This window comes from Dendronephthya gigantea, unplaced genomic scaffold (assembly GCF_004324835.1).
Source record: "Dendronephthya gigantea isolate DGI-Jeju-01 unplaced genomic scaffold, DenGig_1.0 000040F, whole genome shotgun sequence".
NCBI lineage: Eukaryota > Metazoa > Cnidaria > Anthozoa > Malacalcyonacea > Nephtheidae > Dendronephthya > Dendronephthya gigantea.
Window position 1 is genome coordinate 1,501,075 of NW_021163050.1, and position 14,666 is coordinate 1,515,740.

At 36.2% G+C, this 14,666-nt stretch overlaps 1 protein-coding gene across 1 annotated transcript; it reads left to right on the plus strand.

Annotated features, from left to right (window-relative positions):
• The first annotated feature begins 6,886 nt into the window (after positions 1 to 6,886).
• LOC114526656 lies at positions 6,887 to 7,339 on the plus strand. Its single transcript, XM_028548237.1, has 2 exons — positions 6,887 to 7,045; positions 7,136 to 7,339. The coding sequence occupies exons 1-2, from the start codon at positions 6,887 to 6,889 to the stop codon at positions 7,337 to 7,339; spliced, it is 363 nt and encodes a 120-aa protein (XP_028404038.1).
• Positions 7,340 to 14,666: the final 7,327 nt, after the last annotated feature.

The following is a 14,666-nucleotide window of genomic DNA, read 5'->3' on the forward strand; positions in this document are numbered from 1 at the left end:
ATCAAATTAAATCGTAACAACAGGTGAATGCCAAATAGACCATGCATGAAACAAAACCAAATGTTGTCTAAATTGCAGGAAACAGAAGACTAGAAGGCGTACACCATTGATATAACACTGATTAAATTTAAATAGCAATTATTTAAAGCTATTTAGCTATTTTCAATGTTTAAAATCAGCATGTTCAACGAGTTACGTCATAATGTGGGATACGACTATTTCACATGCCGATTGACGTCACACCAGGCATGAATAAGAAACCAAAAATCAATCTGTCGCTAAAAACTACGGCGGGATAATAATTCTTCACATGTTCAACCTTATTATATAATAGTTAATAAAACTATATTTACAATATGTTATAGCTAATATCAAATAGGGAATCTAAATAACTATTTATGAAAAATAACTTCTCAGCCTCTTCTCAGTTTGCTAATAGTGTAATTGGAATCAGTAATTAATTTATAAGAAACGCGCGAGCAAATATGTTTGACTTGAAAACGTAATTTCACCTTTTTTTGACGTAACCCACTTTTATGTTACACACTGTTTGAGAGAGCATATTACTTCGAACTAAATACGGAGATTTGAAGAAATTCTATAGAATAGCGGCTGAGAAAACTGTGATTCTTTAGGAATAACCATTGCCCGGCTTTGCTGCATGCTAATTGGAATTAGTAATTACTTATAAGAAACGCGCGAGCAAACATGTTTCATTTAAACACGGAATTTCATCATTTTTGGCGTAACCCACTTTCATGTTACACATTGTTTGAAAAAGCATATTATTTTAAACTATATACGAAGATTTGAAGAAATTCTATAGAATAGCGGCTGAGAAAACTGTGATTCTTTAAGAATAACCGTTGTCCGGCTTTGCTGCGCGCTAATAGGTATTATTAATTAGTTTATAAGAGACGCGCATGCAAATATGTTTGATTTCAAGACGGAATTTTATATATTTCTACGGCCAATCCACTTTCATGTTACACATCGTTTGAAAGAGCATATAATTCTCCACTAGATATAAAAGTTCAAAGCATTTGTATAGAATTGGGGTTGAGAAATTTAGGAAATCGTTCTTTGCAGCGCGAATTACAAAATTAGCGATAAAAATGTTGGTACAAAATCTCTTTTTTTGGGCACATTTTAAGTTGATTCCGCCTGTTTTGTTACAAGGTATAAAGTTTAAGCTCCAATTGATCGATTTAGTGCATTATTCCTTTTAATAAATGTTTGGAAATGGTTTTAAACAGTATTTGAATTTCGAACGTTTGAATGATGGAAATGAGTCGTATAGTGTTTTTAAATGTCGTGTTGATTATCGTGTTGAATGTTGTGTTGAATGTGGTGCGTACTTCACAGTGGTATATATTATGCATTCTTTTCAAATGTTTTTTGTTTCTCTCTTTTTCATTACCATCTTCCCATGAGGACAGCCTTATGCAAATAAGTTGTGGAAACACTGTCTTGCTGTGACAATATAGATATCAAATTTCTCTGGCTCACGAGGCACCACCTTGGTGCTGACTGAATGACACATCACTCACAAACCCTACTGTGTGCCCCTGGGTGCAGGTGAAACCGTTACCAAATTTATCTATTTACTGTTTAATAACTTTGCCATATGGTAATATAATCCCATTGTATAAAACTCAAGCAGGATTGATTAGGGCACTGTACCAGTCAGTGAGTTAAAATGTGATCTTCATTTAGGAGATTCTGTCCATCTCAGAGTTTCAGACTTTGTCTCTAAATCTGCATGATTATCATGCAACAGACTAAAACAAATACAAAACTGATTTCTCAGAATTTCAATTTTTCAGAATTTTTTTCCTTCATCCCAATTTATTAGATCTCTTTGACTTGATAAGGCCCTGCTTCATGACTGCTAGTCTTTGAGCTTATGAATGTGTCCTGTGTGATGCTAGTGCACTTTTCACAACGCTACGAAACAAAGTACAAAGTCTAAATTAGGGTAAAAACAACATCAGCTGACCGGAAAGGGGGAAGAACTTCTGGTATATGATCAAGAAGGTTGGATATAAAAGGAGAGCTTCTGCTTTGACTTTTTCTCAGTTTATTCTTACCAGCGTAGAGGAGAGTGGTAGAATCGTTATCTATTAACCCAGAAGACAAGAATTTTCAGCCTGAGGATAGCGGCATGCCATGCCCAAATACCTTGAGCGCCAGCAGAACCGGTTCAAGTTCCTCCAGAAGCCCCTCCTCCAGTTGATCAGGCTCAAGCTCTGCCTGTTGAACAAATACCTGATCTTGTTCCTGTCCAACCACAAGTTGGTGGAGCTTTAGCAGGGGATGGAGTGCACAAGAACTGGAAACATCCAAACAGAAATTGGAGGTATGTTGATGTATATAAATATTTTCTAGTTGCATGATTCTTTTGGCACAGGTCCGACTAAGGATTACATGCAGAGTGTATATATGATAATAATATCTACTTATGGGATGATTCGTTTGACAAGGGTTCGATTGATGACCACAAGCAGAGTTTGTAGATGAAAATATATTAACTTGTAGTATAATTCTTTCGGCAAAGGTTCGATTGATGAATACAAGCGGAGTTTATACATGAAAATATATTTACTTGTAGTATGATTCTTTTGGGAAGGGTTTGATTGATGACTACAAGCGGGGTTTATGTTAAAAAATATATTTACTTGTAGTAATGATTCTTTTGGCAAGGGTTCGATTGATGACTAGAAGTGGAGCTTATTTATGAAAATATTCATACCGGTAGTATGATTCTTTCGAGAAGGGTTCTATTGATGACTACAAACCGAGTGTATCTATGAAAATAACCTATAGTACTGGTTGTATGATTTTCCTTTGGCCAGAGTCCATTGTTTCAAAATTAATTAAGTGTTGATTGCCTAACCGTCATTGTGATAATGAAATTTGTGGCGGGATTTTATCATAGGCCTATAAGACAGGAGGAAAATTAATTGTAATTGCGGCCCATTTATTTTTTGAGGTTTTAGATTCACACTTATTAGTGAGCTTAAGCAAGTGACGTTTTTGACAACACGTACGTTGACCGGAAGTACAGTTTTTATTTTTCACCAATCACAATCCTTGACCCAGTCTTTTGGCGTTACTCATGCCGTTTGTGTTGTCAAAAACGTCGCTTGCTTAAGCTCACTAATATCTAGAATTTACAACAGAAATATGATGAAATGAAAAAATCTATGGATTTACTAACCACATCCTCTGTTGACGGTTTACTTGCGAACGTTCGTAATTTTGCATCGCATCCTATAGTAGAGTTTAATAAATATGAGGCCATTGAAGTAGTAGACGCCCTAAAGAATGCAGCACCTGATGCCCATCGTGATAAAGCTTTGTACTATTGTTTGCATAAGAAACACTTTGGGGAAAAATTGGCCACAAACCTGTTTTGTTTAGCAGTTTTTTGTTATCCTTGTTTGGAGATAGAGACCAGAAGAAATTATTGGATCTTGTTGCTAAAGTAGAGAAGACTCATGAACGTCAAGGATCGCAGGTGCCTCCTCTACGTTCACCATATCTGTTACCTAACGGAGTTTGTTGTTATGGGTGTAATCGTTTTGGACATATCCGGGCTAGTTGTTATGATAGTAATTGTCGACCTCCCCAGGCGAAAATCATGATGTCTCGAAAACCGATTCCGCGAAATCGAAATGACACTAGTTAAATGACACTTACAAATTGTGTGTTAGAAATATTATTGATTTCTTGCTGAGTTAGACTTGTGTTGTGTTAAATCATTGGTATTGAATTATAATAATTATCACCATATTTAAATTTGTAATTTATTGTGTGGGGATTTCATTTCACTGTGGGATAGTAGAAGTGACAGTTTTGAAACCAGAGTCTCTAATCAAACTCTCCTGGTCATATACCGGGTCATTTCTGTCACCCCTGCTGGTCCCTACCTGGGCTAAGAATGTATTGCCGGTTGTTTATGGATTCAGTCCCTTTATGATCTGTATCATTTACTTGTTTAGAAAAACCCTCCCTTTGTGTGGGAATGGGAGTACAGCGCTAATTTTGATATCGTTATTGAACAACAGACCATGTATAATGAAAAACCTTTATATTGGGTAAATTCAATGTTCAAGTCTCTTGGGCCAGTCCTGGGGTGACAGTCTAACCATATAATGGAACATTTCGTGGCAAACATTATAACTCTGCTTGACTGCCGAAGACACACCTTAAGAATAATTTTTCATGCAAGTCATTCACTGATTTTACTTCCTCTACTCTGGTCACCCGTCTTGCCATGGGTGCGATTATCCTAAAAGGAAAGGTTGGCGAATGTGAACCACCCTATTTAGTTCTGCCGCTGATGGTAGAGCCTAGTAAGCCTGGGTTGTGTTATGATGCACATTTTCTGAACCTTTGGATGAAAGATGCCCCCCATTTTCATTGGACACTTATCAGACCATATTTGATGATAAATTGGGATACGACCATATTTTTCTCCACCCAGAGAGCTGGCCCTATTTTGGTTTTCAATGGGGGGTTGGTATTTTTATGTTTCACTCCCTTTTGGATGGAAAATCTCTCCTTTAATCTATCATTCCATTGGTTTTTTTCGTCTAATTTTTTTCGCTCGATTGGTATTCCTTGCTCTTTATATATTGATGATCGCCATAATGGCCAGCTGCAGGTTTCATCAACCCAGGGAGCTTACAGGGTGATGAAAACATCTGATGAACAGAATTTTGCTGCAGCTAAGTCTGCGTTGTATGTGGTAGCGGTTTTGCTCATACAGTTGAGATATTTCTTGGGATTGAAAAAATCAATTCTTAATTAAACCTCAAAAAATTGTTCCATACTTAGGGTTTTTGTCAGATTCAGTATGCGAGGTCTTTGCACTTATTCCGTTTAAGCGAGAAAAACTTCTCATATTTCTTAGTCAATTTCTCCAACGACCCACAATTTCACTCCAGATGTTGGAAAAATTAGTGGGCAAATGTGTGTTTATGTCACAAGTTGTCCCGGTGCACTTTTGTTTACTTGTGTAATGCTATCTCTAAAGCTTTGAGAACTTCCAAGCCTGTGCCGCTTTCTGGTGCTTTACGAGAAGAAATTTCTCACTAGTTTTTTTTCAAATCTTGGGATGATCCTATTCCATGGCGTAAAGAGCATCACATCCAAGTTACTGTGGCTTCGGGATGCTTCTAACAGTGGCTGGGGTGGTCTGTCTAATCCCGATTTCAGGTTAATGGACACAAAAAGAAAATGATTTGGATATTTGTACTAAGGAAGCTATTGCTCTTGAGAAAGTCCTCACTGCATATTCCTCATTTCTATGTGATCTACGCCCATGTTGATGCCATGGTAGATAACCAGCCATTCATTCACTCTTGGGAGAATGAGTGGCCGAAGTCCTTTTGCTCATTGTGGCTATAAAGACAATATTTTTTGTTACCCTTTGTTTTAATATATATTTGCATATGTCATATATACCTTCTTCAGACAATCTGGCCGATGTTCCATCCCGACATTTATCGAACAATGATTGCACTCTCCATTCCACCATCTGGCATACGGTCCAACTGGAATTAGGTGGGGTGGAAGGCCATATTCGCTCAAGATATGTCTTCTGGGGAGCCGTTTCTCCAATGTTGTTATGCCTTCCCACCGTTATCACTGGTGGGTGTGCTACTTCGTTATATGCAGCAATGTTGTAAGTCATTTACATTAGTCATCTTAGACGTCTATATAAGAAATACGCTTCTCAAACCATTGAAGGATGGGTGGGTTCCATATAGTAGCCTTCCAGCAGATTTAAGGGCGTTTGCTTTGCTCTGGTTTTTCATAGTGGGTGGTAACAAGTTCAATGTAATTAATGTTTAATGCCAGATAAAGGGTTTATGTCTTATCTTGTATATCTTTTGTTTGTTTTTTGTTTTTGTATTGTATAGAATCTTCCGCCGGTAGAAAAAATGTTTGTCCCTTTTGTAACTTGTCCGAATTGTTGCCATCCCAATTCTCACGATTTTCGTTTTTGTCAGCGGTGTGGGTATCAACGAAAAATTTTTTATTTGGTCAATTCCGTGTCAAAGCTGGTAGACGATCTTGAATCACTTGATCGTTGTTTGTCACAATTGGCAGCAGCTATCGAAGCAGTTAGAAGCGCAGGTTTTTCTGTGTTGTACAAATCTTGCAGGCTGTTAGCAAGCTGAAAATCAAGTTCCATTTCATTTGGTTTGTCAGGCTTTACAGGTTTATCTGTATTATCATGTGAGTCAAGCTTTACAGGTTTATCAGTATTATCTTCAATATCTTGTGAGTCAGGCTTGACTAATTGTATTTGGCGTAAGCTAATTCGTTTTGCATGTGCAATTCTCTTTTATTCAAGATGAATTTGTTGTTACCGAATCTAACTTGCTCTTGCTGTGTTAAACTTGCTTTTGCCATGACACTTATGGGCATCCGTGAATGATGTCTTCTTAGGATGGTTCGGTATAAAACTCCAGCTTCCCAGGCTACAGTCCGGAACGATGAATGTTAAACAAATCTGATATAGCCATTTCTGGTATATGAAATCTTGGTCGATAAGGCATACAAATAGGAATTATTTTAATATGAAGAACTTTTAATAATAAAGTATGGTTTACAAAATAAAAAGTGTGATAGACACATGATTGGAATGGATAATCATTGTTCCCAATTTGTAGTTTATAGTTTTGCAACGTATATGTTTGAACAAATTAATGATAAAAAATAGGTTCAAATTTGTACACAATTTACTTTGTAATGAAAATAATGAGACAAATATATAGTACTTTGTGAGTGAATTCATTTTATGTTTGATGTGATTGGCAATTAAATTAATACCTGCTCCACTTGTTTATTTAAAAATATTAGACAAAAAGATATGAAACTAAATGAACTTGAATATCTCACAACAAGACAAATGGTTAATGTTGAAGTCATTTTGACCTTGGGTAATGAGAAACCAAAGGAAGTAACCAAACGAGATAGCAAAGCTGGTTATGTTAAAGAAGATTGTGTTGCCGAGGATGAATCCGGATCAGCAATCCTGGGAAAAATCCATGGCTAAATGTGAGAGTGGTAAAAGTTATAAAATTTACCTGGAACTACTACTGAGACAACTTTCATAAAGTCCAATTTCGAATTGGATAATGTGAAAGGTGACTGGCTACTGTTGGCTGCAGAAAAGGAAATCATTGTGGAGGAGTTCAAAATGGTTGATAAAATGAGTTCATTCCTCATCTGCCAAGCAAAAACCTGCAACAAACATATGCCAACTCCAGCAATTGGACCACGTTTTTCAAATGTGAAGCATGTGGAACATCTCAAAAGGTGAGGTTTGCACAGCGGGCTACCTCTAAACGGCTTTGTGCTGAAGTAGGTCGAGACGATTTGTAGCTATCCGCCTGCACTGATGTGATGGAAACTCTTCTAGCTCTAGGAAATCTTGGAAAGAATGCTAAAGTTGATGAAACCAATTTCATCATTGTTAAGTCTGGAAAACATTAAGCTAAAGATCGATGTTAAGTCTAACTATATTTTAAAGGTCCTTTGACTTTCAAGAGACATCCAGTTGATAAACATTTTATATAAGATACATTTATGAGTCCAGACATTTAACAGACATTTCGTCAATTTGTTGATAATTTATATAGCTAAAAGTTTGAAAGAGGCATTTGTTTAAGCTCTCTTAATTCTGATTACTTGAAAATATATCGTAAGTGGTCATTTTACAGATCTAACGCCAGACAATTTCTCATCATTTGGAAATCTTTCACGGTTAATAAGATGGGTGCAGGCTCTTGTTTGAATAAAATGAAGGTGAAGGAAAAATATCTGCTATGTGAACCAGCTCACAGGGCATAAACTTGCACAGAATGGACTTATAGACAATGCTGATTGTCAATATATGTATTTAAACTATTTTGCTCAAAACGAATGGAAATATTACCTTTTTATCCAAAAAATTAAATCTTGTATGAATATTTTTATCTAGATATATTTATCTAGCTTGATAAATGACCATGCCCTCCTCACTATTCTAATACTAGGAGTTACTATCGCAAGTGAAATGCTGCCTGGGAGAAAGATTTGGTACGCATACCTGCTCAACAGTTGTATTTTCGCATTACGAGATAAGATGTAAGCTTAAATCATTCTGCCAAAAAACGTATGGTAGTCAATAGTATTTAAATTTAATTTGTTTTTGAATATAAAATCAAATTGCGATTGCTATAATATAAACAGAAGTGCTGAATAGAAGATAGAAACGGTATTGAACTGATGGCTATGGCACATAATTATAGTCATAAAGTGGATTCATGCATTCTTTATAAAAATACAATTAAGATAATATTCACAGTTACACATTTTTCTATTTGAAGATTATTTAACAAAGAAGTATTATTTTATATAAATAAACAAAGAGAAGACAATGACATAACATAACATCACATCACATTAGTTAACATAATTGATTATCACATGACATAAAAAAATCAAGAATTCTATGTACAGGTAACACTGTATATTTGCATTTTGTCAAAAAAATTTATCTCAGGTTAAGTTTAAGTTATCACATTTTGTATACTACTCAGATGATACCATAGTTCATTTGGATTAATTGATAAGTTGTTCATTATCCCTCTTTCAGAAAGCTACAAATATTGCATTCCACATATGAAAATATCTTAAATAATAACATATTGAAATGTTTGAGAATTAACTTTTTTCTTTGAAGAACGTTTTGGAAGTAGAACACTGTCAATATTACATCAATACATGACGTTATTTAAAACTGCCAGATCCATGAGATTGAATGCTAATTTGGTTCATGTGTCCACTGGTAGCACACGACCGACAGGTAACAATATACCATACATGTTTCTTCACTATAACTGTATTTTTCTTGAGCAAAATAATGTCTCATCGCTTGCCTAGCAAGATACTTTGAAGAAAATCCTTCATTCTCTGAAGTCGTCTTTCGTACAAGAGGTGCGACGAGGTATCGAAGACGAAAAATTTGAAAGCAGCTGGAAGTTTTAAAACCGTATGACGTTTATGAAAGAGGGTGTTGTCCGTAGTTTAACCCAAGAAGCCATGAAAGAGTGGAGCGAAGAGGAAATCAACACACTTATTGAGTTCTATGAAAACCATCCTGTTCTCTGGGACCACCATTCCAAAGACTACAGAGACAGGCAAGAGGGCAGCAAAAAGTCTGGTAGTGCGACATCCAAGGTCTACAAGATAAAGTGGAAATTTTTTACATTAATGTCGTTTGTCACATTGGCTGACAATCTTGACGTCTCGCAAACCACCTGGGCTGATGAAACAGAGGTTTTACCCACTCCACACAAGCAAAAGAGAAAATTAAATAACATAGAAGAAGACAGAAAAGCAGAGCTTTACAAATCTTGTATAGAAGCCTTGAAGCCAAGCAATGAAGCATTATCTGAAGAGGAAACCTTTGGTAAGACAGTGGCAGACACACTGTCTCGCTTCACAGTCCCTGAGAAAGCTATTGCTAAGAAAAAAATTAATGTCTTGTTTGAGCTTGAGATGGGTGCTTTTAAAGGCTGTACAGGCAATAGCCTTTCAGCCACAGTTACTCAACCACCCATACAATATGTTGTCACAGGTCAGAACTATCCACATTTACAACCAATGTGAAAAGACACTTTAATTCATTTTGTTACAATACAATAACATATTTTTCAATGTTTGTACGATACATGTTGTTCTTCTATGGCATATTTTAAATTACTTATTTATTTGTACATTGAGTGAATTTAATTTCAAAATAATGAAATTGCAATGTAATTTTAATACAGTTTGATTTATAAATGTTGAATGTTTAAAATTCAATTTAAATAAAATTTACAGATATATTACAATATAACATTTTCATGTTGTAATATAATTGTATCCTCTTTGTATGAATGCAAATAGTATTAAAGAATGTTTAGCATTGTTGCAAATTCTTTAGCTGATTTGTGAAAAATTATTTCTGTATCCTTTGCCCCTTGCCCTGATATGAAAGGCCCTACAGTTATATTAGGATAAAGAAATACCTGCAAATTTTACCAAATATAACAAAAATCAGAATCATACTTTTGAACTTTCACCATCTTTTAAAAGGAAGTTGTGCAAAGTTATAATTGCCAGAACAACCTGTGTTACTTTCTCAGGGCAAAGATAGATGACTGATCTAAGAATAGGCCAACAACTTGCTGGTATTCCAAAGGCGTTTTTGGAATTTCTTCTATTTTGGGACAGACGTTAATTGAAAATCCGTCGTTAAGTGGTGAGCCAGCTTCAGGGTAAGGCTTCATCATATAGGTAGTAAGTGCAAAGGCATCATCCACGGTAAAAACAAAGTGAACTTGCTTAGTTCTACCAGGAAGGGCTTTGGGCTTAGGAAGTTTCAAAGGGTTGTGGTCTGCTGTCATTGCATGTTTCAGTCCACATTTCTGCCATACAGTTCCATCAGATGCCCTGCCATTAGTACCAACATCAGCCCACAATATTTCACATTGTGGACCAACTGCTGCCAACAAAATCAGGCTATTATGGCCCTCATAATCGTAATAGTGAGATCCACTGTTTCCAGGTTGTAGTATATTTATACACTTGCCATCAACAGCCTCCATGCCATTAGGAAAGTTCCATCGTTGCTCAAACCACAGTTATTAGAATTATACATGGTTTGGAGACTAGATGGAAGTACAATACAACTCATTATCTATGTTATTGTCCAGGTTTGTGCAAAAAATGGTTTCTTATCCGTCGCATGTCTATTGTATTTAGGCCTAACATGTCTATTGTATTTAAACTAACCAATAGCAATGGCTTGGCTTAGCTCCTCAAACGTGACTTGAACAACATGTTAATTCAGACCTCACTCAGTGGCGTAACGGGGGGTGTCAGGGTGTCAAGTGACGGGGGGCCCCCGAGCTTTAGGGGCCCCCGGCAAAAATGAGCATAAAAAATTGATAGTACATTTCTGTGGAATTTAATTAAGAAAATTAGATAGGGTGCTACCTCTATCTGAGTTTCTCATAAATGATATGTCATCATTTGACAAAAAACAATGGTGCGTAGACAGCGCAGCATGTCAATTAGAAACATTCAAATCTATATAACCGATAAAATGAAGTATTTGATATTTTTGGTTAATACCGCTGAATTGAAGGTTTGTAGTCTCTTGAACTCTCTTCAGTGATGGTGTCAACAACAAAACATCAAAAAAGGTAAATTATTTATGATCTAATCCTTTGTAATCTGTCATGCATATAATTTTTGCATAAGTCAAAATTAGCAATAATTCCTTGTCTGGCAATAATTTTTTAGCATTCAGTATAAATTTAAATCAGTTCTTGATATATTGGTATAAATATATATAATTTTCCCAATTTTTCCGAAATGTTCATTATCAGGGGCCGGTTGTTCGTACAGCGTTTAGCTTAAACCGTGCATGGATAAGCCAAATTTTAAAATGACTCTTATAGATCTCGTGAATGACCGAATCTTCATTTTATGCATTTAATGTGTACTTTCATCTACAATTTAACTATTTACATTGAAATAGTTCGGTTTATTTGTTCAATAAATAGATCATTTTGTTTTCCATTTTGAACTTATCCACCGTTTAAGCTAAACGCCGTCCGAACAACCGGCCTGTAAGTCTGTAACAATTATATTAGAAAAAAGACAAAGAATGGACTGCTTTTCAATATTTTTTATTTATATATACAAAAGTCAAAGGATGCAGAAACTAGGTTTGATACTTCGCTTGCATTTTCTTCAAACTTTATATAAATACTAAATTGTTTTAGCGAAAGCAAACATGAAACGAAAGTATAAATCAGGATCTGCAAAAAGGGCGGAGAAAAGAAATATTGAAAAAGCTAAAAAAAATACAGCCCCAATAACCTCATTCTTTGAAAAAGCTGAAAATGTTGAGAGTGATGTCTGTGGTGCTGAAGATAATCCATCGATGACTACGTTTTCCGTGGCTGAAGAAGAATCTCAATTATGTACGTCAAATCAAGATGTAGACAGTGGGAGCATCGACAAAAACGCCGAAACTTCTAATGATCAATTAGGACTTTTTAATCTGGCCAATAAATTCCCTACTGACAGAGGGCACTTCCCATCTTTAATTGAAGATGGGAATTTAAAGAGATGTATTCTAAATCATGGCCCATGCAGACCTGATGGCCCATTTACTGTGGAAGACGAACAAGGTAACATAACCACAACCTTCAGTTCGTCATATTATCAACTTCACACCAAGAACAAAACTTGTCCGAGATCATGGCTTTGTTATTCACCAATATTAGGAAAACCATACTGTGAAAATTGCTGGCTTTTTGCTGATTGAAATCATGAACGTTTTACATTGCAAAGTGCATGGGTAGATGGAGTTCAGAGCTCAAAAAAACGATTACCAGCTAAAATTAGTAAACATGAAAACTCAAAGCTTCATATTGAAGCATCTGCTGTGTATCTTAGATGGAAAGAAGGAAAGACAATAGATGATGAAGCGGAAAAGCAGAATCGACGTGAAACTAATTTATGGGTGAACATTTTGAGAAGGGTTTTGGGTTTAATTCTTTGTCTGGCTTCGTTAAATCTTGCTATGCGAGGACATGATAAAAAAGTAGGTGAAGGAGTTGCAAAAGGATGAAATTTTCTGGTTGTAGTGACAATGTTAAGTGAATTTGACACTATTACAAATGATGCTATCTCCTTACCAAAGTATGCGACTCGATACATGAGCCCCAAAATCCAGAATGAACTGATCCTAACAACATCCCAGCTATTGCAAAAGTCTTTGGTCACTCAGATAAATGAATGTCCATTTTGGTCAATTGTGCTGGATACCACAAGCGACATAAACAGAGTAGATCAGCTCAGTGTCACTATCCGATGGGTCCAAATATTGAATGAGAGTGTTTCAATTAAAGAAACTTTCCTCGGTTTTGTATCGGTAATTGACGGAACGGCGGCCGGCCTCGTAGAAACAACATGCAAATATGTCGAAGATATTGGAATTGAAATGGAAAGCTCCGTGGTCAAGCTTACGACGAGGCGAGTGCCATGAGTGGTGTTCACAATGGTGTACAAAAGCTGATAAAAGATCGCTCATCAAAGCCTGTGCCATTCATTCATTCATTGTGCAGCACACAATCTCAACCTTGTAAATAAATGATGCCGTAAATTCCGTAGTTGATAACGATAACTTTTTTAAAGTTATTCAATCCATTTATATATTTTTCTCATCGTCCATCAATCGGTCAAGAGATTTACAGTTGCTTGCTGTTAATTTGTCATTGTCTTTAAAAAAAGCTCTGCGTTACTGGGTGGTCGTCTAGGGTAGATTCAGTCCGTGGAGTACGAGACAGGTTTGTCGACATTTTGAAGCGACTGACAGTCATTTCGTTGACCAGCAAGGAAAAAAAAGAACGTGATGAAGCAGTTGGCATCAAAAAGAATTTTGAAAAAATTGATTTTATCATAAATCTAGTTTTCTGGGAGAGAATTTTGACGTGTACCAACTCCGCATCAAAAGAATTGCAATCGAAAAGTGTCGACCTCAGTGCTGCTTCGAGACCTTTATCCATTAGTTTGTCAGAACTAAAGTATTTACGAGATTCGTGGGAGTCCATTCGAATGACCGCAAATGCCCTTGCTGCGTCATGGGGCATACCCATCGAATTTGAGAAACGACGTAAGCGTGGGGTAAAAAAATTCTTCAACGAATTAGCCTCTGATTCTAGGATCGAGGATTCAGAAAGAGCTTTTAAAGTAAACATTTTTTACAGAACAATTGATGTTGCAGTGACACAGATAGAAGTGCGTTTTAAAGGAATGCAAATGGTCGCAGAAAAATTTGATTTTCTATTCCCAAGAAACTTCGTCAAACTAGAAGCTTCTGAAATTAAAGAAGCCACCTCGAATATACTACGTACGTATGGCGAAGACTTTGATGGTGATGACCTAGAAAGGGAGGTCCGTTCATTTCAAGTTGAATTTCTTAACGAACTAAAAGGGGAGGACGTTACCTCGGTGTCAAGCATTCTTGAAATAATTTACAAAGCCAGAATTGCTTCTTCCTTTCCCCAGTTATGCAAATTGTTATTGTTATTCCTAACAATTCCCGTGACAGTAGCATCTGCAGAAAGGTCCTTTTCAAAGCTGAAGATCATTAAATCCTACTTAAGAAGTTCTATGGCTCAAGAGCGCTTAGATGGTCTAACTTTGATTTCTATTGAGAACGAAGAAATAACTCAAACATTAAAAGATGAAGTTATCAATCATTTCACTTTTGTTAATGCCAGAAGGAAAAGCCGATTTTCGTGTTCATAAAGTGTATAGGGTTTTTCGGACGGGAAATTGCCAGTTAATTTTTTATTGTGACGTGTTTACGCGTAGGACACATAGAGGCATAATCTTAACAATGTAAATAGCTTTTCTGTAGCCAAAACATGCAAGTGAAGATTGCCATTATAATATATGTCGACAATTTTTTAGTGGACCAAAAGGGGGCCACATGTGGCCTATTGACGGGGGGCCTCAAGAGGTTGCGTTACGCCACTGACCTTACTATTGGTTTATTTGTTCAAAATACAATAGACATGTGACAAATAAGGAACAACTTT

Bases quoted from the DNA above. Each gene is read 5' to 3' on its own strand.
- LOC114526656 (XM_028548237.1), top strand. From the start codon at position 6,887: ATGAAACTAAATGAACTTGAATATCTCACAACAAGACAAATGGTTAAT. The intron at 7,046-7,135 runs GCAATCCTGGGA...ACTTTCATAAAG, and splicing joins CCGAGGATGAATCCGGATCA to TCCAATTTCGAATTGGATAA.